At 43.5% G+C, this 26952-nt stretch overlaps 1 protein-coding gene across 1 annotated transcript in view; it reads right to left on the reverse strand.

Moving 5' to 3' along the window:
• Positions 1-6530: 6530 nt before the first annotated feature.
• Positions 6531-26952, reverse strand: part of RNF145 (ring finger protein 145) — a 46607-nt gene continuing 26185 nt past the window's right edge. The window contains exons 4-11 of the mRNA XM_008628963.2: positions 26061-26152; positions 20985-21220; positions 17384-17559; positions 13697-13837; positions 12453-12635; positions 10690-10837; positions 9662-10018; positions 6531-8146 (exon numbers count right to left, since the gene is read on the reverse strand). Coding sequence (XP_008627185.1) covers positions 7718-8146; positions 9662-10018; positions 10690-10837; positions 12453-12635; positions 13697-13837; positions 17384-17559; positions 20985-21220; positions 26061-26152 — 1762 coding nt within the window. The 3' untranslated portion in view covers positions 6531-7717. The remainder of the gene's footprint in view (positions 8147-9661; positions 10019-10689; positions 10838-12452; positions 12636-13696; positions 13838-17383; positions 17560-20984; positions 21221-26060; positions 26153-26952) is intronic.

Below are 26952 nucleotides of genomic sequence, written 5' to 3' on the forward strand. Positions count from 1 at the left end.
TCTACCCAGGAAAGCTCAGCACCAACACACCAAAATCAGCAGCCTCCAAACCTTTGTAGCTGCAAGTAGAGAAAAGAATTCCTTAATTTTAGTATTTTCCCCCATCTATATCACATTTCTACATAAGACTCTATTTCTGTTCATCTTTACGCTTCCTGGGATTTGATCCGTGTTGATCCACATGTGCTCCTTCCAGGATTTTTTAAGGCTGCAGAAATGACAATTTCCACACTAGTTACAAAATAATTACCCATAATAATTTAATAATGAGCTTTCCCTTTAAATTATTAACATAGGTAGCCAAGCAAATTGTCAATTTTAACAAGTATAAATTCAAATGAAAAATGCCAAATCTGTGTTAAATGAGACCAGCAAATTAGCAATTAAAATATTTATGCAAGAAGGCAAAAGATACTGTATTCAAGGAGCTGCAGAGCAGCCTCCCATCAGAGTATGTGACAGTGGCCTGGGTTTGCACATCCCCAGTTTTAAAATCCTCTGCAAAGGGAAGAGGGAAAAATATCTGACCCCATAATTGAGGCTGGACAGTGTTGACTGGCATCCCGTGGGATTTCACGAGAATCCAAGCAATTCTCAGAATACCCCTGGGTTATCCTGAGCAGCAATCCTGACCCAAATGAAATTATTTCTGTCGTTGTTATCTGTGGGAATCTCCAAAGAAAGGAATTGCCTTTGTGGCCCCTTAGAGCTTTGTCACCAAGAGCAGAGTCAGCTGTGCTGGTTTTTAGGAAAGGGGAGGAAAAAAAACCTTTCAAGCTGAAAGAAAAGTACCAGTGTCAAAGCAGATTTCTGACTCCCTGTGAATATAAATCCCAATCTTCCAGCAAACTCGGCAGCACATCAGGAACACAGAATGCGCTGGAGCAGCTCTGCTCACGATTTTGATGGTGAAGAATAACAATAATAGTAATAATAGTAATAGTAGCAGCCGTAGCCATAGTAGTAGCAATAATAAAATAATAATAATAAAAATAATAAGAATAAATATACTGTTCTTTACCCTGTACAGCTCCCGGCACTGTTTGAATTGGCCGAACCGCTGCCGGAGCTCCCGGTGCCGGTCCCGCACTGCCCCGCCGTGGCAGCCGCCGGCACCGGCTCCCACCCATCTCCTCCTCCCGGCTCCAGCCTCTTCCTCCTGCTCATCTCTGTCGCCGCAGAGAAGATCCAGCCCTCTGGAAAGCGACCCCGGGCTCCCAGGAAAGAGGGAGTTCTGTTGCAGGGGGTGTGACTTCATCCAGATGTTGATGCAAACATCTTTAGGACAGGTGTTTGGGAGTTGGATCCTCAGAAGTGATGCCCAGAGAAAAGTTTGGTCTCAGACTGGGAGAGAACAACATCAGAGGAGCAAGAACCCGCCCCAGGCAGCACTACCCACTCCCCCAAAGCACAGATGGATACAGAGCACATTTGTGTCCAAAACCAGAGGGGACAGACAGCTCCAGACCCATCCGTGCACAGACAGACCCAGGCGATAAAACCCCAGGAGAATTAGACTGCTGTTTTCTGTTGAGAACAAGGCTGGGGAGAAGAGGCCCATTTTTTGGTGAAAATGTTTCTGACAGTGCCAGTGAAACCTCCCTGGCACATGTGACAGCTGGACACAGGGACAGGCACAGCCCAGACACCCCAACTGCACCCACCGAGCTCAGCGAGGAGCTGACAACCCACTTGAAATCAGTATTGAAGCACATTGAAGCGCAGCGAGGAATTATAGCAATACTCCACCAATGTGTTTGAGGTTCTCCCCCACGGATTGTTTCCCTCCACCTGTGCCAGTGGAGATCATTACCAGCCTTTGACCAGATCAGCTGTACCCCAAACTCGACCACGTCCATGCAAAGATTTTTATCTCGAAAACAAGATGTATTTTAGCAGGTTACAATTTTTCTTTTTTTCTTTACTTATCAACACGTACTTTCTAACATGGAGGGGCTTTGAGAAATTAATTTCCATCTGAAAACAAACAAGGGCTGAAACAGTTTACAAAGGAACCCATCTTTCAAGGACATTTCCTTTTAAATTGCACAATGTGGCTCTTAGCAAGGAAAATAAATAAAACTTAATCCCTCTGCATTCCAGCTGGCATTTTTTCCCCAAGCTAGAAGCGAACAATCAATTTAAAGAAAACTCAGACTATGGTCAATTAAGAAACTGTATATCATTTCATTTATAAATACCAGATACCTATTCAATTGATTATTTTGATCCAATTAAGTCAGTTTTACATTTTAGAATTCCTAGGAATGAAGTAATTTATCCACATTGCAGTCTTGGGCTTTTCACATCTGTTGCTGCAAAATTCTGCAGCTCGTCTGGTCTTTGGCTGCGCTATTGGCTGAGAGTGTTTCAGCTACCAGATTTATTTAAGGATGTGGATTGTAAGCCTCCAGGAAATGGCAGCTACTGGGGAAATTTGCGTCTAATTACTTGTAACACAAAGAAATCTTTTTCTCCTTTTTTTTTTTTTTTTTTAATTTGGATTGGTTATGTATTTAAAATTTTCTACTACGACTTCTCTCTTTAACCAGGATGGTCACCTCTAGCTTTGTGTGTGTCATGATGTTCTCTGAGCATTGTTTAATGAGCTGCCAGCACCCAGCCCCTGCTTCTCCCCTTCCCAACCTCCCTTTTCCTCCTTACTCTGTCATCTTCATCCTGGTCTTCTCTGCCAGGGAAAAGAAGACAGAATCCTCTGGAAAGTGACCTGTGGGCTTCTGAGGGAGTTGTAGAGAGCTCACCAAGTCTAGCAGGCAAACTTTTTCTCTAGAAGTGTTTGTTTTCAAGAGAATAACCAATACCTTAGAGCCACAGAATGTGTTTGCTGCGTGGTTTATCAACTGGGTCATAACTTCCTTTATGAAAAGGGATGGAATTTCCTTGGCCAGGCTCTCCACGCCGACACTCAGTGGTCCCAGGCACGGCTGAACTGCACCAAGGAGAGAAGCCACCACACCTTTAGCCTGGGTCTCTAGCAGGATCCAGTAGGTAAAATAGCCATAATTAAAAGAAATAGGCACGGACAGCAAGAAAACTGGTATCTTTGGTGTGTGGGGCTGTGAACTGGGATCTTTAATGTGGCTGCACACACATATCACAAAAATGGGGATCAGCGATCCTGCCTCACTCAGCATTGTAACACAAAGAAAAATGGAGTTCGAGGTTGCATTTACTGACAGCTTCATGCCAGCAAAGCCAAAGAGATTAGTGGGGAAATGTATTTGTCAATCTTTCCCACAAATATTTTTGGGGGCGACATCACAGGCAAGACTCAGAATGAGCAATCCACACACAACAGCTCCAGGCACTGCAGAGACTGAAAAATTAAAGGTCTCTTCATACAAATTTAACATGCAGGAGGAAGAAAGCCAGCACCAATCCCTGGTCACCTCCACAGCCCTCCTGGGAGCAGCACAAACCTGCAGAGGGCCATGGATTGTTCCTTCTTGAGACCTTCCAACCCAGCACTCTGCACCATCCTGCGGGCTCCAAACCAGGGAGGCCTCCTGCCCTGACCCAAAAAACTTCCAGGGACATCATATCCACCCCAAACTGGTTCATTTCATTCTGAATGCTTCCCAACAACATGAAGTTCTTCAAACAGCCAGTTCTCCCCAAAGGCAGGGGGGGGGGGGGGGGTTATTCTTGTATTTTGAGCCAACTGGATTCAAGCTCTTTGCCTGTCCCTGCCAGTTAGGAAAAATGCAAAAGTTTGTTCTCAAACATTCAGACAGTTTAAGCCCAATTATTTTTGTCTATATTGGAAAACGATTGAGGCAACTCAGAAATTTAATTTAATCAGGAAATAGGGGACTCCAAATTAAGAGATTTTCCCATGCTGGAAAACCTTGCGTTTTTCAAGAACTCTCAGCCTTGGCATAAAACGAAGTGTTTCACTAGGAACAAGGAAGGAAATAGATTCCTCTGCTGCAAAACTGCCAAAAACCAAAGGAGCTGAGAGCAATGCAGCTCAAGGCGAGGCTTTCAAATCAAACCCCTCACCACAGACTTGTTTCTCTCCTCATGGAGTCATCCCACCTTGTGTAAATCCATTTATTTCCCTGAGCCCAGAGCTGGGACACCTGATAGGACTGACTAGACACACACCACCACACCATGTGATCAGCGCTCCTATTTCCAACAAAAAACCAACCAGCCATAAAATTCCCAACTGTTCCCATTATATCACCTAGCTGGAAGCATCTTTTCGAGTCCAAATGTTCATCAATCACACCACCATCATGAGTCCACATGAAAACGATGTCAAGCCTCAGCCTACAGTTACACCCTGATCATAAACACTTCAAAAGCATTTTTTTCCCCATTTACTCATGTACAGCTGCAAAGAAAATCAACTCAAAGCAGTGCCCAAGAGGGAGTTCTGCACCAGACAGAGCACAGAGGTCAGGAGTGTTCACCCAGATGCTCTGCAGAGCACTGAGACAGACAGGTCGTTTCATTCCTAACCTCCCTGCTCCTCCAGAGCAGCCTTCCCTTTTTCTCCTGTTCAAGTTTATTTCTTCTGCAAGAGATCCAAGCTGGCTTCGGTTTTGGCAGTTCTCACTTCATCCCTCAACTTCCTGACCCGCAAGATATGGCCTCCTTGGCTTATCAGTATTTATTTCCACCCACCCCCATTCTTGCAGGCGCATTTTTAAGTTCCTCCTAGAGCTAGCTGTCCCTTGTTTTCAGAAAATGGTATCCTGCCAGCATTTCTGAGTTGCCAAAACCCAAAAGTGAAGCAAAAATGAACACACTCACCACATCCCTCAAGTTTTCTAGTCCAGATTTTACTGGAACCAGATTTTACTTAGAACCAGTTTGCTGTGCCTCATCCACCCTGCGGCACTGGACATGCTCCACCTCACTTTGCCCTTACAGCTCTTTATAAAGGTGTTGGCACCTCATGGAGTAACTTCCATCTTTCAAGCCCTGTTCCTGTGAACTCTGCAAGCCTCTCTCTGCTCCTCTTCCTCTCGTTTCCCTCTTTGAAGTATCATTTTTTCAGTAGGAAGTGCATCAGAGCTGTTCTCAGCCCCTCTTTGCAGGCTGCAGGACTCCCTGAGCCTCCATGTCTTGGAGCACCTTCTCCAGCACAGAACAGCCACTTTTGGGTCACTCCAGTGGGAATACCACAGCATCATTTTTCCTAAAAAATCACATACCTTCCTGGTCTGCCAGGTTCCCTTCCAGTGCCACACCCACGTTTCCATGCTGTCATCCTGGCAGGCAGTTGTTTGTTGAACCTGCTGCTGGCCTGTTGATTCCCACCGAGCAGTCTCCAGGCGCACTCACCCACGTTGCTGTAAATCCACAGTCCTTTCCTACAGCTTTGGCAGTACCAATTAGCCATGAATAATTTAGGTTATAAATGAAAAGGTCCATGGCCAAGAGATCAGCCAGGCTGAGGCACAGCTCCTTGGCATCAGCAGTGAAAGCAAACCTTGGCGTTTGTTACTTTTTCCACACCACTGCTGCATTTATGAAAATGATGTGACGGTGTGGGATAGGAGTGGCCCCTGTGGTTCCTTCCCACCCAACTGCCCTCAGGTGATCCCACAGGGGAGTTCTTCTCCCTCCCTTTCCTGGGGCCACCTGAGATACCCATGTGGCCAACAGAGCCCTCCAGCCTCCCTCCCCATGGCTGACCAAGCCTGGCTGTTTGCAGTCACTTGGGGTAACACTTGCTCCCTGCCATGGAAAGTGAGGGGATCCCATCCCAAGTTTCCCATCACTCGTTTCATAAATTTATGGGATTATTTTTCCACATCCAGGGACAGCAAGCAGAGTTTAGAAGAGTATCCTGCAAACACATTCTGTGAATTGAGGGAGAGCCTTTTCCCAGCATACTAAGGAGCATTCTGTAACAGTCCTGCCCAGAAAATCCTCACCCACAGATGTTTTAAGTGTGGCAAGAATGGAAACAGCCTAAATTATGTAGATTGAAAGCTTGGGCATGGACAAAACATACTTTTGAGCAAGATTCAATTCCACAGAAATGCAGGCATGCAAGAGCAGGACCCAGACCATGGATTGACAGGAGAGAAGAGTTCAAGAAAAATATTCTCAACTTTTTTTCCCCTCCCCAAACACACCAAGCTGTTAATAAAAGTTTTGGGATGATCAGTGAAAGCACGTGATAAATCCAAATTTCTGATTAATAGACAAGAAAACAAAATTGAGATACAGAATCAATGGATGGTGCAACTGATGTTCCCATCCTGTTGGGGGGAAGGAAAGAGATTTAGGGTTTGTTTGGGGCTCAGTAGCAGCAGCCTCCAGGAGCAAATGTGCCTTTGTGTTCTGCATAGGCCAAGGTCTGGTGGTAAGAACAGGGGAGAGCAGGAGGTGCCACTGGGACACACAGCACTGAAATGGAAATGGGGGAGAACACAGGCAGAGAGAGTTTCACTCATCTCCAGGGGGAACAGAGGGCTATTACTATGAAAGAGCCTCTTAACACGTACTTAACTCATGGAATTTCAGTGCAAGAATCACATAACCAGGTGTAAAAATCTTCAAATGTAATTTATTAAGACATTCAGCTATGTCTGTCAGTCTACATCCAAATTTACTACTAAAAATAAAATAGTATCACATTTCACATTAGGAATACCGACTTTGAAAAACACTTGAGTCAAGCCTATCGTATAAATAAGTGACTAATTTCTCTTCATATCAAAATTCACATAAAAAAATTGCCTGCCCCCTACTCCCACCTATTTCCCCACCCCAGTCCCTTGTTCTACTTGAAGCCATGATGAATGTAAAAATTTAAGTATGGACATGTCCTTGTCAAAGAAAAAAAGGTGCAAACCTATTAACAGCTTTTAAAAGTGGCATTTGCGGAGTCTGATCATACACGATAATGTACTCATTCCCAAAGTGCAAATATCGCCAGAGTTTAATACTGTTTTAATTCAGCTGCAAGGGTTAAACATTACACAGCACAGTCCTGCAAGGCCTCTATCCGTGCCCTAAAACTCATCCCACTTTCCTCCTGCAGAGGTCAAAGTGTTCATGAGAGCTTTAGTTTACTTCATGCAGCCCACACTGTGCCCATTATTAGCAAAAGTTTCATATACATCAAAATATTGACGACTCCGTCATAAAAGTCAAGAGTCACTATAGATTACGTGAATTCAAATGCAACTGCCCCAAGAACACCCAAAGCATACACACGACGTATTAAGAGTGCTTCCATCTCCTGGTACAATCACTGCTGTTACATCTTTGATTTTTGCTTACGTGCCAATAAAAAATGTCAGCAACCAAAGCTGCCCATCCGTCAGAGAGCGGCAGCTCACGGCCCCTAACGCCCCTCAGGACCCCGGGACATGGCTCTATGCAACTCCTCTCCCTGACCAAAACCAAGCCAGCCTCCTGTCCCTCTGGCCACAACCTCTCACAGACCTCTCGCTCCTCTCTCGCCTACTGCTTGAAAACTCTCTTTCACTGCTATTTATTCCCAGACATCCTTCCTATGCCCACAGTTCAGAGAGCTTCTGGAGTCATTTCTACTACATCTCACTGGAGTTACCACTACCAAAGCAGCCCATAAAAATCAGCATGGGAGATTACATTTTGACCAGCATTAATAGCTACACTTCTTTCACAGCTGTGGAAGGATTGGTTTTCTTCTGAGTCAAACGTGGATCTCTGAAATGTGTTTGTTCCCGCATCATCCTCTGTAGCCTCAGAGCTGGACACAAACCCTCAGATCCCGAGCAGGGCACCCCTCTGGGGCTCCAATGAGTTCTGCAGCACAGGCTGCTCCCTGGCTGGCCTCACAGGGGCTCATGTCACTGTCCATGCTGTGAGACCCCCCCGGGTAGGCAGAGGCCTCGGGGCTGTCGTGTCCATCGTGGCCCCTGCTCGGGCTGGCCTTCACACTCGGCCTGTGGTCACATTCAGCACCAGGCTCAGCTGCATCTCCAGGCCTGGTGTTTTGCTCTGCACTAGGATTTGGCTGCTGCACTGGCTCAGGTCCCAGTCCTGGGAGCTGTGAAGGGCTCTTCAGTTGGCAGTGACACAGAGGGCAGGTTTCTTGCACGTACAGCCATTTCTTAAGACAACCCGCATGAAAAAAATGGCTACATGGTGTGATTACAGCAGTTTTCATATCCTGAAAGACACACACACAAAAAAAAAGGAAAGGTATTATTATTTGTAACCCCATTCCTCTCCTCTCACCTCACACATCTAATGGGTTCACCAGGCATGGAAGAGACAGAAGCAGTCCACAGGCAAGGAAGAGAATGTTCCTTCCTTCACATGCACAATGTTTCATATGAGGGGCAGCTGAGGGGGATGGGAAAGGGGCTCAGCCTGGAGAAAAGGAGGTTCAGGGGGGACCTTCTGGCTCTCCACAACTCCCTGAACAGGAGGGGGCAGCCGGGGGTGGCTGAGTCTCTTCTCCCAAGGAACAAGCGACAGGACAAGAGGAAATGGCCTCAAGGTGTGTAAGGGAGGCTTATCTTGCGTATCAGTAAGAATTTCTTCACAGAAAAGGTTGTCAGGCATTGGAAGAGAGGTGGTGGAGTCACCATCCCTGGAGGTGTCCAAGGAAGGCCTGGATGTGGCACTCAGTGCCATGGGGATCAGTCACTGGTTGGACTCAATCTTGGAGATCTTTTCCAACCTTAATGATTCTCTGATCCACACACAATTCAAATACAGGCCAGGTGTTGCTTTCTTTATTACAGGCATTAAAAATGAGGCAAAACCCCTTTGTCTGTAAGATATTATTAAACATGACCTTTTGCAGGATGAGAATCACAGAACTGGTTGGCTCAAGAAACAACTGTGCAAGTCAAAACAGCATAATGACAGATACAACATGGAACACCACCAGAAATGAAGTGACACCATGAACTCTGCCACATAATACTAGTCTGGTGTTTTGAACACTGTCATTCAATCTGGCAGTTTTACTCTTTAAAGAATTTGTATCAAGTTTGGAGCCAATCCAATCCCACTCTTAACTGCATACTACTAATCTTAGAGTGATTCTTTCACTGTCACACATAACTACATTTCTGTTCAAGAGTAAGAGACTTTGGAGCTAGAAGTGTGACAAAGATATTATTTTCAGCATTAATGTCTAAGGTCCTTACATCTGCTGGCTTATGTTAGCAAGACCCTTAACCTTTTGATAATTAGGTTTCTGCTACAAAAATGACACTGCACATGAAGTAGCAGTGTCTGTAGACACTGAGCTGCTTCTACAGAATAATAACGAATCAGCTACAGAGAACATGTTGTCTTTCACTAACAAAATCCTCCAGTAATGAAGAAAGGGCACATTTGCTGCTACTACTGAGACGAGCTCAACCCAAACACGAGAGGTGTCCAAGCAGCTTAAGGACAGAGTTTGCTGTGTAACTGGAGAGAAAAAAAAAAAAAAAAAAAAAAAAAAGGCAGTTTAAGCACATCCAAGCCCTTCATTCCTAAGAACTGTCTGGGTGACAGCACTCCAAGTCAGTTTGCACAAAGCAGAAACCTGGGTAATTCCAGTAACTCACTGAGCACGGTATTATTCATTACACATAATTCAAGTCACTTATTTTACTAGCTGAAGACTGAACTCAGTCTGGGGGTACTTCAACTCAAGCCAATCCTTCAACACTCCCATTCCTACCTGGTAGCAGATGGCACAGATGTCATTGTGCTGCTCCAGCTGCTCCTTCGTGGCCACGGGCAGAGATTTTATCTTATTCACAGCGTCTCTGCGAAGGAGGAAACTCTTCCAGCCCAGCTGGGCCCGCAGCCACACGTTGTAGTAGGAGTGGATGAAGATGATGACGGAGCCCATGACAGTCCACTCTCCAAAGATGGTTTCTGAGACGCCGTAGGCCACCACGCACAGAGCCACCAGGAACTCCAGCAGCCGGTACGTGCCGTTCACATAATAGATCACATCGTCCATGTTTTCCACTGGCTCTTTTCTGAACTCCTCCACCATGAACAGAACGTAAATGAAGAGTGTCCCAAGCACCTGTAACACAGTGCAAGACCATGAGCTCAGCTTCCAGTTCTGAACTGGAGCTTGAGTCACCCAATGCTGGCCATCGAGCTCTGCCCACGCAACACTCCCAAACTGGACAGAGGGCAAGCCCCAAAGCAGTAAAATTGCTGCTGAACTTCAAGACAAATAAAAATTGCTCTTTCTTGCAAAGCATTTAAGCTTGTTCCCAAATACTTCCCTTTCTGCACCTTCCTGAGCTGAGCTGATTAAACAAGAGTGCTGAGCATTATAAGGGGCAATTTAAGAAATTTAGTAATAAAAAGCCCAAGTAATAACAAATACTTATAGTATAAAACATTTCCTCTACTTGCACTACTGTGTTTTGAATATCAAATTGCTTTCAAAGGGTTATAGCTAAGTAATGGCACATAAATGAGTACTCTGGGCAAAAACCTTTTTACTATGATAGTTACACCCTCAAAAGCCTTGGCTTTATAATTTGAAATAGACTTCCACTCACCTCTGTTCTCAGCCCACCCAGGAGCTCTTTAGCCTCAGATACAGGACAAAGAAAGAGATTTTTTATCACCCCTTGTAATTCTGCCCTTCTCTCATCCCTGTTCTTTTCTCATCATGTATTTTCCCCCTCAGAGTAAAAGAATCACAGTTAATGCAGGGCTTCACAGGGCTGATGTCCTTACCTGAAGAGAGGTTAGAATACTGCTGGAGATAATGATCAACAGCCAGAAATCCATGTGGAAAAACTGACAAATCATGTAGGCCATGTACGCGGGGAACACGAGCAAGAACAGACAGAGGCTGACTGCTCGGAAGTGCTTCCACAGACTCCTGCAAAACAACACAATAGGTTTTTATTTTTCAAGTCAGATTGGAGTGTCAGAATAAGAATAGAATGACTGCTGGATGTAGGTACATTAGATGTTTGCTCAAGGCTTTAGCTTGTTGAAAGGAGTTTCTATTTTACTTGGGCACAGTCTCATTCCCAGCTTGCACGCATGCCTACAACTGTGGAAAGTTCCCTCTCATCTCACCTTTGCTGTTTCCAATAGAAAGACAAAAATTATGGGCAAAATAAGTACTTGAGATACTGAATGTTACAGACAGAAGTCCACTAAAATAAATTACTAAATGTGTAGCTGTTTGGACACTTTTCTAACCAAACAGAGGTCTCCAAATTAAATAATTCTTGCAACTCTTCTTCATCTTCAGCTAATATATGCAGGGCAAAGCTACTTCCTTTCATCACCAGATTTAACCCTGCTGCCTTTACAAGAATATTCCCCAATTCAGAGATCACAAAAGAAGAAATGTAGCAGGACTTGAACATTTATCTCTGCCAGTCCCTACTCTGCTCCTATCATCTACTTCTTCCTAATCTCCTCCCCAACCTAAACACACCATCAATCTTTTCACAGCCACCCATTTGTGAAGGCTTTCAGAATATCTCCAGTAATTTACTATACTACCTCTACTTGCTCCTCAGGTTGTATTTTAACCTCACTTAGCACTGGAAATGAGGTACAGAAAAAGTCAAAGTATTTGGGGGCACAGGACAGCAGCACAAACTGATTAATTCAGTACAGGCTGACGAAACATCAGAATGACTCTGAGGTCTGCAGTTCTGTGTCTGTGGGTGAGAGAGGGAGGGAGAGCTGAAATGGAATTTACCCTGTTCCTCAGTGATTTGGAAGTGCCTGGGAGATTTGGCAGAAAGTTAAAACTCACTGTCACCACAGTCTGCTTGTTTAAGCTGGGCAGATGCTCCTATCCTGGCTCTACTCCTTTTCCCTTTGTTTCCATCTTGGAAGTTAACTTGCTGCAGGCAGAACACACTGGCTACAAGTAGCCTCTAAGCTAAACAAACTCTACACATAAACAAACCTTCACTGTTCATTTCTTCACTCACAGGTTACAGAAAGGGAAAAGACAAATGCAACTGACAAAGATAAAAACAGATTAATACAAGAACACCACATACCACCAATACAGCTCTTCAAAACACAAATGAAACTGAACAATCCCACACAATGGGATTGTGGGACACTAAGGCAAACCTTTCACCTCTTATTTTGTGCCAGTAAACCGTATCATTTTGGGATCACAGCCTCACCAAAAAAATAGGTTTCACAATATCTAACACAAGGTCACTCCTAGAAACTTCCCACCCTCAGTAGCTGTGCTTTAGAGGGAAACTCACCCAGCTGCAGAGGAGGTTAAGAAAAAACATTCTGCAAATCCACACAATGGAGTGTGGGTGGGGACAGCATAGTCCTGGATTTGCTTAACTGGAACCACAAAACTAGAGAACTCAGACTAGAAAAGAAATCTGCATACAGAAAAAAAACAAGGCAACTTTACAAGCCACTAAAAGCCATCAATTACTAGTTTATCACCTCCTAAAAGAGCATTGAGTAACTTTCAGTTTAGGAAACCAGTCTCTTACTTGTCCCTTGAGGCTCCCAATGCCAAGACAATGGGATCAGCAATTTCCAGCATGGACTGAAGGATGGATGCCACCACAATGAAAAGAATAATACTGAGCAGGAACGCCCGATGCACAACTTGGAGCTCAATCAAACCTGTCTGCACAGCCAGGATCAGGAGCGTGACTCCTTCAGTCATCCCCCTGCAGATCAACACAGTCAAAAAAACAATCACATCTCTGTGTCAATGCTGGTTCATCTAGAAACACCAGGAAATAAGCTGTCTGCTTCTGTCACAACCTTTCACATGTCACTGGTTTTAGGTTTCACTGTTGTCTCTGTAAGGCTTTAACCAGGGAGGGATGTTTTCAGAAATGCTGAAGTGCTGGGCTTAGGAACCAGCAGATTTTGCTCCTGACAAGCAGCACTTGGGCTACATCCAGCTCACACACCACCCAGCACAAAGCATTTTAAGGACCCAGTTTAGGCAAATCACCAATTTTGCCATTTTTCAGTTTATTCCCCCTGTACCTACGCCACATACAGCTGTCCACTTCTTTCTGTCTTGGAACCTCAGAGTGACTTTAGTCCCACTGAGGATCACCATTCAGAGCACAACTATTTGATGAAGTACACACTTCACCAAAAGATGTTTTTACATAGACTACTCTTAAGCAGCCCCAATGTATTTATTCCCTTTTTGCCTCCACATCTTGGAATCCAAAATGTAAAACATTCTTTTGCAAATGGTCTCAACTCTCTATAGAGTCACGGGCTGGAGTCACAGGAAAGGCAGTGTCAGGATCCCAATTTCATGTTAGACAAGTTGGGACAAGCCTGAGAAAAGGCATTATGGCTACTTCCCATAACAATTTCCAAGCAATCCATACTTCCAAATCCATCCAAAAATGCTATGTTTTAAACCTCACAGATTAGTAATGTTTCATACATGATTAGAAGGGAGATGAGGAAATGAAAATATGAAGTGTTTATATTATGCAAGCATGTGAAAATTTTTCAGTGACTCACGAAAATAAAAGCAATTGTAAATCCCAAGTAACAGCCCTGAATTTGTGCAGAAATGAACCATCTACCAAGGAGTCTGTGACAAGTATTTTCACCTCAAATCTTCTCAATACACACACAGACTGGCATACAAAAAGCCTGTCAAAATTAAAAAAACTGCAGTGCCACCCCTATATTTTCATATAAATCCCCTTTTTATCTGTTTCTTTTCAGACCCTAGGCACAACGAGGCACTTACCTGTTCATAGCAGGATCGTTCATGAACGCTCGGTAACCCTGCAAGTAAAACTTGCAGAGAGTCAGAACTCCCAAAGCAACAAAAGAGACTGTGAAGACCAATCCCAGCAGTGAGTAAGGAGTGCTACAGCATTCGGCAATACTGGCAGGAGAGAGAGGAAAAGAAACACAAAGAAAAGGTTGATCAGTTAAAAGCAATGTGATGGGCTCTCCGCTTGTGCTGTTAGCTGTGCAAGTTGGTTTTAAAGCAATGTCGGACTGGTTTAATGAAAATATTAAAGTTCCACACCGCCATTAAGTCCTCCAATAAAATAAAAAGATGAGATGGATTTTATTACTTTTTTCCAAGAGGAAAGTTCATGGAGCTCCCCCTTGGAGCCAGGGCTGTGCTGTGACATCCCTGCAGTCCCCTCGGCGCTGGGCCACGTGGTGGCACTGTCCTGCTGCCACTGGGGCTCCGAGCCACAGGCGAGCCCAGAGCCTCCACGCACTGAAGTCACCCGCTGGAATTTCACCCAGCACCTCAAACATCCAGTTAAAGGGAGATGGATTCACTAAGGCATGTTCCCCTCCTATCCATAATAATGCACACCAACATCAGACTGATAAATCCTGTTGGGAGACTGGGGCTTTTTGTCAGCATCTCCATCAGGGTCAGGTGGGCATCACCTGTCTTTGGAATGGCTGAGCCTGAAGCAGCAGAATAAGACAGCAAAGGATCCCTTTCAGCAGGTTTCTTCCTCTCTTTCTACAGCAGTGAAGTCCCAGAGATTGAGACCCCAGACTTCATTTGACAGCTACATCACCCTCGTCCAGGCTGCTCTTCTAGTGGTCCTAGCACTGTGATATTTGGAGAAGCCCAAGCCCCAGAATGTGCTTCAGGTTCTGAAACATAGCACTGTCAATGCCAGGTAAAGAACCAGCTGTCAGCCACGCACTACACATCTGGAAATACTCATATGCATAACCCAAAGTAATACACTGACACATTCACTTAAAAAAAAAAATCTTCATTTGTTCCTCAGGACAGTAGTCTTGAGAGAGAAATTGCCATGGTCAAAACCATGTCCTGCTAATTAACTGAGTGATGAGTGAAGCAGTCCAGTGCTCTGACAAAAGTTTTGAGGAAGCACATGCTTCAAAAATAAACAATGCTCATCCAAGAGACATTTACTTTGTCTCTTTTAGTGACTACTTAAACCTGAAATATCCTTTGAAAGCAATTCACAGCAGAAAATGTTGATGTGTTTACACATACTATTTACAGTACTTCTGGTAAGCCTTCAAATTCTGCCCGTTCACCAAGCCGGGGAGGCTGAAAATACTTCTAGATGTTCCTGGTAATCAAGATAGCGAGAAACACAGTACTCAAAGCAGTTATTTATGTATGATATTTGAGGAACTCTTAAGTTTTTCTTCAAAATAAATTATCAGAAATCAAGAATCCTGGTTTTTCTGCTTTTTTTGTCAGAGTAATGTTAGGACTCTTCTTAAACTTGATCTACTGTGCAGGAGTCCCAGAGGAGCTCACGAGCTCAAGAGATGCCTGGGGAGCTTTATGATGTTTATGTGTCAAGCACAAGTTTATAAATTCTCCCAAAGAGCTGAACTCTTCATGGCTTCTCAAAAATCACAGCAGTTACAAACCCATGGAAAAGATTTTGAGAGGAACAACAAGAAAAATGAAAGGCACAGAATAGTTTTAAACAGCAAATATCAAATGAGAGCTTCCCAGTCTGGGAAGAACAGACTTAGGCTACTCTCAGTTTTAAAGAAAACCTGATTTCCCTGTCTCCCCTCCCTGAGGGGCACTGAATGAAACTATATTGATTCAAGCAATCAAAATGGATTTTTCATTATAAAGAGGCTGAGCTGTGAAAACTCCTTGCCTCAGGATCTTCCAAATGGCAGAAGTGTACTTGAGTTTGAGGGCAGAAAGCACAAACTGACAGAAGAGTTTTTTTAGGGTTACTGAAATACTTATTAGCTACATCCAGCTAATGCAGCCTGACAGAAGAAGTTGGCTATGGGATTGGATGAGTCCTAGGAAGCATCCTGTTTGTCATATAATGGGTGGGTGTCCTTCCAGGAACCCATCTGCAGCCACTGCTGGGAACTGGATCCCAGGCTCCATCAGGATTTGGTCTGACCCAGCACAGCCACTCTGACCTTCTCATGGAAGTTGTGTACACCCCAATTGCCCCCACCTCAACTCCAGCCTCACTGTTTTAAGCAATCGTTCACTTAAAGGGCACAGATGCAGAATTCACTCACTTTCATGGAAGAGCACATCTTTTCTTCCACTTTGCTGAACAGCAAGCACTATGTTATTACCTGACCTGACAAGGTACTTCAGCTCTCTCCTAGGGGTCAGAGGCTGTTAGTGGTACCATTAGAGTTTGTATTTCTAAGATGAATCACTGCTTTGTCCCTGTTTTGCCACAAACAGGAGAAGTATAGCAATTTGGTGTAGGAATAAACTCAACTTCAAGGAAAAGGGCTGCTCCTCCCACCTCTTCTAAGTGCAGTACTCTACTGTAACAAAACTAAAATTGCAAAAGAAATGAACAGGAAGAAAAATTTCAGACCCCAGTGGTTTAGTTAACAAGCAGGTAACACAGCCAGTGCTTCTGCATAAGGCAGGGTGACACCATAAGCAATTTTAATACTATATGCAGTAAAAATCCTTTTCATAGCTCCTTAATGATAATTAATTTTGACAGCTTACACAGTGGCACCATACACACAGCAAAGCAAGAAGAAGCCCAGCAACTGGAAAGTCTGATTGGAAAACTGTAGTGATGAAGAAGTTACTAATCAAACAGCAGAACTAAAGATCCCTAAGGACTCTGTCATGTGCTAGCTGGCTGTGTTTAGACAACCATTACCCCTCTTTTCCCCATCCCACTATGGTACTGTACCTAATCTGCCTAACCCAGCTTCTGCAGCACCCCCAGCTCCTCTCTGCTCTGCATTCCTGCTCCCCTTTTATGTACAAACAGCTGAAAAGGGCACGTATGTTCCAGCCAGGAGAATCCCTCAAACGCTGCCTTTCAGTAACAGCACTAACACAGACCTCTATCCTTTTACCTTACAACCTTTGAACTTTATAAAAACTTTGTGTCTATACAACTTTATATGTTTTAGAAAGCTTTTACAAATCTGGCTTCTTTCTGGTCTTTACATCTCTACCACATTAACCACGTGGGTTAAAAAGTTGCTTTGGGAGTTGGGTGCTTTGGCTTCTTGGGTAAACTCAAGAATGTGTCCCACACCAAACTGATGAAGCAAGATATCCAAGGCTCAGAAAGCAACATAATCATGAATAAGATATCAGTTGGACTGAACTTCAGCTGAAATATCTCAGACAAACCCGATACTTATCCTGAAAACAACTTCTGGACCAAAGCTCTAATTATGGCTACTCCTTCCTCAGAGGAATATGTTGCTTTCTTTGTGAGCTCTCCCACAGTTCTATTAATGTTGTCTGCTCTGAATGGGATCCATGCCTTTGTAGGACAAGCTTAACAGGGTTTATACGCATGGTCCCTGCAATAAGGACAAGTATTTGTTGGGTATCCAAGTGCAATAAAGCCAATATACACATCTGATCTCTAAAAGTGCACAGATACTAATTTCAGAAGACAGTTCCAACAGAAAACCAACTATCTGCAGGCTCCTGAATTACCTGGTCAAGAAGAGGAAGAGAAGCCTCTCTCTGGAGGCAGGCTGGTCCCGTGTACTGAAATAGGAATAGATCTGAAGAGCAAATAAGACAAGCCAAAACACCATGAAAAGTACTGGGACCACCAGCTGGTTCCACAGAGACATTCCCAGTGCCAGGAGCCCGTACACCTCCACCACCTGGGAAGACACAAAAAGGCAATTTGTTATTGAGTCACATCACCTGGGGTTTGATAACAAAAGGAAAGTCACCAAAACAGTCACAAGGAAGCCAAGGATAATCCACATGACATCAGCCACCCCAAAGGAAGAGAGGATGTACATCAAACTACTTTGACAAAGGAAAAGCGGCAGCAGGGAGTAGTGCCTGACTCCAGCAGCAAACTCTCAGACCAGCTCAATGTCCCTTCCTACAAACACCTGGCTTGGAGCTGCTCCCTGCAGCCCACTCACAGCCAGAGGGGTGAGGACACGTGGCTCTAGGTCACGCCAACCCCCTCAGACCCTCTTCACCCAGTTTAAGTCAGACTTACGTTGTTTTCTCTATAGCTACTGCCGAGCCACTGCACACATTAGAACACTGAAATGAGTCACCATTAAAAAAAAAAGTAGTAAATCTACTTTGCTGACCTGTTTCTAAGGAAAAACTTAATACCTCACACATTTTATGCTTAAATACCTCAAAAGGATCACACACCTAATCCACCAAGTGTTTTGAAATTCATGCTTAAGACTTATATCGGAAGACTCTGAAGCTCGAAGTACTTCTTTTGTATTGCAAAGACTAAGTTAATCATTTCCAAGAAGCTGGAACTTCATATAGCTGGACTTAGGTCAAAAGGAAACCACTCATAACTACTAATTCCTCATCACCTGCTTCCCACAATGATACAGAAGCCATCATGGCAAGGAAATCTTAGCAAATGCTAAAAAAGCTGACAAGCATGAGGGATATGACACTCACAGGACCTGCTGCAGTACCGGGGCTGTTGGACAAGCAATATGCTGCTGGCAGGGACACAGTGCCAAGCTCCTGCTTTGCTCACAGACTTGTCAAGGAGGTGCACCTGCCCTCAGGAGACTCCCCTGGCCTGGGACCAAAGCAGGCAATCCTGTGCAGCTCCTGCCAGAGTGCTCCACCACATCGGGAAAGGGTCATGGTACGCTCATAATGTAGATTCATAACCGTGAGGCATTTCTGGCATCTTCTGCTGCAAACAGGCAGCCAAGGTTCTGGGCCTGCTTTTAAATTATACCATTGGGCACAATCTAACATACACACAGACATGAAAAGCTGCCATGGTCCACCTGTTAGGGCTCTCAGGAAACACTCCTGGTGTTTAACATCCCAATATTCACTAGGTTTTGACACTGATATCAAACCCACAGTCAAATCCAGCCTGAAACAGCAGTAAACTCACAAACACCAGGACAACACTGAAAACCAACAACTGCTCAGAATTATAGCAATGGAAAAAGAAGCAGGAAAATATTCCAGCTGGAAAGGCAATCTCCTCCTCTGGAATACCCATCTAGGCTTGATTTGTAGCAGAGTTGCAACCACTTACATGAACACACCATGAGCCAGTGTTTTTTCTGCTGTTTCAGGAATACAAGCAAAGAGCAACAAGTTCCTAAAATACAAAAATCCTGGGGTTTGCCAGTACAATGTGAAAACCACTCACAACTATTCATTGCAATTCTACTACATGCATTACAAATTTTCTGCCATTTTTTCTGTATTCCCAAGGGAAAAAAACTTTATGCCCTCTGTATAAAAAGTCAGGAAAAAGAGTATGATCAGTGTCCAAAAGCCAGGAATACAAGGAATACTTCCTCATGATTACTGTAATACAGCCTGGCATGGAAAGATTTGAAATACTGGACGGAGCAGGGAGGAGACAAGCAGCTCTAAAGATGAGGAGGAGAGTTCGTTAACAGCAATATTTAGAACTCAATTCTGACAAACAAAAAATTAGCAAGAAAAAACTATTTTTTCCCCTCAACCTGGAATGTATTTGCAATTAAAACATTTGTAAGATGTTGAAGTTTTTTAAACGTAAGTGTCTAATATAAAACAGATACGGGTCTCCAATCCACATCTAATCTGAATTTGACTTCAGAGAGCCAAACTGTGCATCCCTTCATGCACATGGAACGTGGAAGTGCTACTTGCAACCTTTTGCAAAGCTTTTGAGCTGTACTGACATGCAACTGTTTTACCCCAAATGTTACCACTCACGCACAGTAAGCATGACATTTCTATTCTCACTGGAAAACAGGATATTGAAGCTTTGCCAGTTAGCTCCCAAATTAGTTTTTAATTGGCAAATCTACAAGCCAGGGGAAGTTTTGATTGGATATTAGGAAAAATTTCTTCACTGAGAGGGTGGTCTGGCATTGGAAGAGGCTGCCCAGGGCAGTGGTGAAGTCACCATCCTTGGAGGGATTTAAAAAATACATAGATGTGGCACTAAGGGGTCATGTTTTAGTGGTTGGACTTGACGATCTCAGAGTTCTTTTCCAATCTAAACAAATCTGTGATTCCATGGATGGGGTCAGACCATGCTAGGTGCTGTACAGACACAGAAGGATAATCCTGCTCTAAAGACCAACTACATACAAAATAAATAACCAGACACCAATGATCAACATGACAGGCTGAGACCTTGGCACAGGAGACACCTCCTGCTGCCAAGTTTTTGTTTGTCTATGACAGATATGACAGCAAACAAGAGCTTTAAAGAAGGTTTTTAAAGAGCTTAACAAGTTAGTTTTCAGACTGCTTCTGGACTGAAGAGCAGAAGGCAAAAAAAACCCCAGCGGCTTGGTTTGAAAAAAAATCCAGCCAGTGGCAAGAGCTAAAACACTGGTTCTGTCAAAAGCCAAGCAAGAATCAATCTTTTTATAGTGAAATATAGAAGGATGCTTGTACATACATATTTTATATAAAAAACCAGGAGATGTGATGTTTCTGTACCACTGAGAAAGCATCTTTTCAACTAAACATAGATCAGATGTCAAAGCATTAAGAAAAAGGACACATCAGATCAGTCTTCTTGTTTGAGGTCTCAGTAATGTTGTTCTCTAAAGAAAATACCACAGACTTTTCAAACCACTATGCAAGTTACAAATCACTAAGTCAGTAATTATTAGAGTCAAAATCAGCTTCAGTATCACTCCCAACTTAACACTTCTGTGATTTACAAACACTTTCATACAGAAGGCATTTCTTGAAATGAAACAACTACTACAATGAATGAACAAGGATTACCTTCCTCACTCAATAAGGCTGCAAATAAATTCCATTCTGACACAATCTTGTCTTTTAGCCTGGATTTGGGAAGAGTAAGCAAAGTCCAAGCAAAGTGGACATGCTCAGCTGGCCAGCAGCATAATTCAGGCTCATGTCTTAACTGCTCACCCATCCAAAGCTATCATAAATTACACAAAGAAGATGCTATGGATAGGAGCTCATTTGGTTGGCTAAGAAAGGATGAGTTAACACACAAACACAGGTGCACAGAAGACAGCTAAAGTGTTTTTTTTACTTCTTTCCTGCACAAAAGGCTCAGAAAACAGAATTGCTACCTTCACCATCTTACCTGGACAAGCTCTCTGTACGCAGATTTCGCCAAGTTATAGGGCACCAGCAGATTTGACGCCAGGAAGTAGAGAACCTCCAAGCCGGTGAAAATCATGGCGAATTTGTTGATGATGACGATGGTCTCGAGCGGGACGAGGCAGAGCCGTGCCAGGAGAGGGAGCATGTGCGCGGAGAACAGCCAGATCTGCTTGGTCTTCATGACGCAGGAGCAGAGCGTGCACACCACCAGCTGCCCTGGAAACGCGACACAGCAGTTCAGAATCAAGCTGATTATCCCCTTCAGGAAAAAGCGTATTTTAATACGTTATCTTTCCAGAACACCGTTATCAACATCCAGCATATTATGACGGTTCTAACTAGGACATCTCTGTTACGAAACCAGGCTCCTCTCCGTGTCTTTTGCTGGGTCACTAAAGTTACCCTTTCCACAGAGCGCACAGTGAATGCTTTCACTTCCCAGATTAGTGAGCTGTAAACCCAAAACACATGCAGAATCAGATTAATAAAGCCCCGGGAATAAATCATACAGAGGATAACCCAACAAGCCAGCCCTCTTTTTCCTCACCACCCCCAGCTCAGCTGAAATCCCATCAGTATCTGTACACACAGCAGCTTTTCTGAAGCCCGGCTACACTATTTCATCCTGACCTACACAAAAAAGCAATGAGAGGTCTCAAAAGGCCTTTAAAGCAACAATATTTACACTGTCAAGAGGAATTACTGGCCAAGAACAGCAACAGGAGAACAGCCAGGTCAGCAGCTGAGACTTCAATAATTTCATAACGCCCTGAGGCAGTTGCTCAGAATGATCACTGAAGCTTGCAAGTGACAGATAATTAACAACTAAATTCTCTTTAATAGCTGGTAGGGACACAAGCATGAGCAGGTCTCCCACACACACCCACAGATTTGGAGGGTGGTATTTCTAAAGCACTAAGACCACTCCAGTGTAACTGCTCCCATCAGAGACACTGAAGTTGAACCCCTGATCCCAGAGGAAACTGAATGGGGCAAAATGCACATTGCCTGAGTAAGAACAATCCTCAGTCATCATTTTGCAGTAAGGAAGGAATTCATGGCGTATTATTTGAAAACAGACCCTTGTTCATCATCTATGTTAATTTATATCTGACCGCCACAATACGTGGTATTAAATTCAAGTGCTAATGCCCTGTTTCAGAACCACCTCCACAATGCTTGCACTTTGTAACTCTCCCCGAAACCAGGATCTGGCCTTAGGAGAACAGAGGAACCAGAGCAAGGCCAGGAACATCTCTAGGTCAGCACAAACTCCATGTGCTCACATAAGCTCACTGACCTTGTAAGCCCTTCTGGATGGGCTGGGGAGGGAAGCTGCAAGAGGAGAAACAGCAGTACCAGGATTTTGCTTTCATTCTGCCAAGCTTCCCTACCTAGGGAAGGACTTCTGCTTTCAAAATAACTGCAACTGAGCTGAAAGCGATCTCTAATCTCTACTACTTAAGCATACAAAGTTCTCCCTCCTTCACACTGTCCCCTTTCAAGTTAAATTCCTACTGTCAATCTGATAGATGTATTTCTGAATTAGCAGATGTCTCTGCAGAACAAGCACCCTTGCTCTCAGCAAGACACTATCAGCATACTGGGTCTTCTGAGCCTTAGAGAAAGTTACTCTACTCATCTCTTTAGACGTTCAGCAGACTCCAGCTCTGAAGCATTCTCCCTCTGCTTTGTTGTTCTCTGCCCACACGCAAGTTGCTACAACCCTATTTAAGACACCACCAGCACACTGCTGTGCTGTCATATTCAGGAGCCTGGCAGGCAGCTTGCGAGGATTTCTGCAACTCATGGTAACTAAGGCAACTCAGCTTCACACACAAAGGGACACAAACACCAGCATCCAATGTGTTCTTCAGCATTTAATAAGAGTGTCGTCAACTGAAATCAAGTACTGCGACAGCATCACATTAAACAATCCAGTGCTCTCTGGGATGACTCTGGAGCTCTCTGGTCACAAATTAGAGCCTCTGAGTTCAATCTCAGTAAACAGCAGAACCTGCTCTCCTCCAACAGCCACATGTGGAGCATGCTGCTCATCCCTGCTCAACTCTGGCCCTCCCACCCTTTTAACTTAAACAGTGATCAAAAGTTACTTGTCACGGGAAGAATTGTACACACCATCAAAGGAAATACATGGAGCACTTTCTCTTGAGGCTCCAATATCCTCCCTGAAGTGTGCACCTTTTCATTTCTCAACCCCTGCAGGAAAGGCATGAATATCTACAATGGAGCTTTGAGTGATGGTGCTTCCCAGTCTAAACTGGGGTAGCAGCACCTTAGTTCAAGGACAGCCAATCTCTCTCTGCAGTAAATCACACTATCTCAGGTGGGGCTGTACAGCGTCATCAACATCACACAGCAGGATAGCCAGAGAAAGTAGCCTGCAGCTCATATCATAGATTTTAACACTCTAGCTATCTGCTAAGACTATCAAATCCAGGTGAATATTTGCACCCTGTAAACTAAAATGCTGTGGCCTGAAAACCGACAGACACAGCTAAAGAAAGCAACAGCTGAAACACCCCTGGAACACTCCAACCAGCCTCCTCTGCTAGGGAATGAGGCAATAAGGAAGAAATCCATTGTGTGAACTTCCTGCCCGTTCTTTTCCCTTCCCCAAACCTCCACAAATACATTGCTGACAGATAGCCAGAGCCCCTCAGCTCATAAGCTAATGGGAAATGTTCAGCAAGAAAGCTGACATGGCACAGCCACTGTACAAGCCACTTGGAGTAGCGAAGCATCTTTATTTCATTCACAATTTTAGAAAGCTGATGTTAACAAACTCCCTGGCTACTACATCAGTGACTGTTACTCAAAAACAAGGTATCCTCGAGTTAATACAGAACCCCATTACTGTGCCATAAGAATAAGCAAGTCTTCATGGTAGCATCACTTGAAAAACCACACAGCAGCTTTGGAAAGTTCACAGCTGACATGCTCCCGAAGTGGCTCACTCATCCAAGGGGCCATCTCTAAAGACATTTATTTCTTCCATCCAGCACTTAGGAATGTATTATTATCCCCAGACAACAGTCATCAGACTGAGTTAAATGCAGGGGAAGAAACTGTGAGATCCCATTCAGAAAGTATTCATGAACAAAAGCATTAAGAAAGGTTACATTTGTGAACCAACTGATTCTGTACATCATTCCATTAATTCTGAGCAGAACTTTAGGAACCAGAGCTGTACCAGTAGCACCATTATTCCATTCCCTTATGCACCTGCTTTGGAGCCTTTGTCAGCAGTGCTGCAGCACAGCACCCTGTCAGAATGTGAGAGAAAAAGATGGAGCAAAGCACCTGTACATTCATTTTGCTGTGAAGATGACACCACTCAGTGCTGTGCATTCCTGAGACTCTACCGAATAAACACCCTTGTATACAATAAATCTGAGAAAACATTTCATATTTATACAAAACACTGTCAAGCCTCACAGACCACTTTCACAAGTCTTCCCCAAAGATGACTGCTTGTCATCGAGACCAAAATTACACTTTCAAGTTGGCTTTAAGAGAATAAGGAAAATGAAGAATGGGGATATTAAGTATGTTAACACATACATATTTGCTAGTACAGTCACAAGCACCTATTTCTGAAACACAATTACAAGAAGGGGACACTTTAGTATACCTGCTACAATCCAAAACAGTACTGGATAAAACCATTATCTTTTTCTCACTTGTTTTTAATCCCTATCAAAACCTGGATGCAGCATGCTGGGTTTGACTGTCAGTTTAGTTTTTAAGTGTTACTGAATGACACAATGCCTCCTGATCCCTTCCTGCCCAGGCCTGCCTGCTGCTTTGTGAAGCTCTCTGAGGGATTCTGCTTTACCATGGAACCCCGCATTGCACCTGGGAGTGATTCACAGGACTAATTACAAACATTTTCTCATAAAAAACACGCCAAAAGCTTTAGTTGTAATTTGGTGTGATTTGACAAGACAGAAAAATAGATCTAGACATCTAGAAGAGAGAAGAAGTGATACCTAAATAGTATTTCCTTGAAAATTACCAATGTTACTTCTATTAAAAATATTAAAATCAAAGACAAATGCCACATTTGAAAGTAAGGATGCAAGCAAACAGGAGATGTGTAAATGCTGTCAGACCTAACATGCTGTAAACTAGTAAACCCATTTTTATCTGCCAGTAGCAGCTGCAAGCAAGCAGAAAACAGCTGAGTTTTGCCAACAGTACATGGCTGACTAAATCTGTCAATAATCTGATGAAAACCATAGATCTTAGTGAAAGGAATTAAGGAAGATTTTTCTTCCAAGCTTGTCTCGGGCTTCATTTTAAAATACACATGGGGTGGGTGGGTGTATTCCAGTATCCTCTCAGGAGAACATATGGTTTGGTGTAGCAACCTTAACACTGAATTTATTCTCTTCCAGTCAGAGTTCAAAGGGTAAGGAAACACTCTGGGAAGTCCAATTCTTTGTGATTTATTTGGGATTTTTAGGTAGGGAAGTCATCTCTGCTATTAATCAAACAAATGTGTTTGACTTGTTATTCCTTAACTCTTTAATTAAAATATCCTCAGGGCTCTGTAAAAAAATAGTAGCCTGTAGTCCCATGCATACACCCGCCAGTGTATTTCACCAGATTTTGTAAGAGAATTACAGTGTTCAGCTATAAAGCCAATAAAGAATTAATGTGTGCAACACCTGAACTGACAAAAACACTACAAATGCATGTTACTATTGAAATTTCTACAGTACTTTCCACATAAAGGTTATTATAGACACTCCAGTTGTTCTGAATCAGACTGCAAGTCTGAGAATAACAAAGGCAGAGCATAACAAACAGACCTGGAAAATATTTCAGAGCTGCAAGTATGGAGTATTGGTAAATCAGTGGCACAGAAAAAGCCAGGCAGGATGCAGCTATCCTCCCATGCCTCTTGCATATTAATAAGAATCACAACAAATTAAAGTAATAAAAGAGATTTGAAACCAAGAGGTAAAACATGCACAGGTTTCAATGAAGAGAATTAGAATCTCTCCTCTCAATTATTTAAAGCACTTACCTACTAAAGCAGTCATGAAACGGTTCATAGAGAGAGGCTCCAAGTACATTGGTCCTTCATAGCCTGATTCCAATTCACTCCTCACATAATCCCTAAAAAACACAAACCCACAAACTATTATGACCCATCTGATTCAGACAAGAAGCAATTTATTCATTCCACATATATGTAACTTCAGTGTATGTCACAGCCAATTAACTAAAATTGCAAAAAGCAGTATTAGCACTACTGTTCCAGCAGCCACACTGATGGAAGGCTCTAACTGAGGCATGACTTAAGTGAGAGCAGAATTATCTGTAATTAGACTCACTGGCAGAGCTGTAAAAATCCTTTGGGACATCTGAGCTGTTCTTCAGAGCGTGGCCTCAAACTGCTTATTGACAAAGCCTCTTAAGCACCATTCCATTTTTAAGTATCCTTATTAAGTGTTTTTCTTCCTAACAATAATTTCTTTTCCTACCATCAACATGTGAAAAAAAAACTTGAGAGCTTGACAGAGATCTTCCAATTTAATGCTTACAGTATTTTGCACTTAAGAAGTTCTTTGCATTCAATTAAAAAATAGGTATGAAGGAAAAGCAATGGTCATGGACTAGTCAGGAACAGAGTTGCTACATCACCCTCCTGTCCAACACTATTTAAAAGTTTAGTTCTATCCTACCAGATACCCACAAACTGATAAAACACTATTGACAGACACAGTAAGAGAGCCTGGAGATCTGTAATTCCCCTCAGAAAAGGTGGGCTGGGAGGGTGGGCTCTGGCAACCAAAGTGAAAGGTAAGAACCTGCAGACCCTATGAAGTTTTCTGCTGTTGAGGGTCATCCATTGGCTCTGCCCTCGAGTAGGTTAACACATCAACAGAACTCAAATATGAAGCTCACACTAAGAG

The sequence above is a fragment of the Corvus brachyrhynchos genome, unplaced genomic scaffold, assembly GCF_000691975.1.
Source record: "Corvus brachyrhynchos isolate BGI_N302 unplaced genomic scaffold, ASM69197v1 scaffold21, whole genome shotgun sequence".
NCBI lineage: Eukaryota > Metazoa > Chordata > Aves > Passeriformes > Corvidae > Corvus > Corvus brachyrhynchos.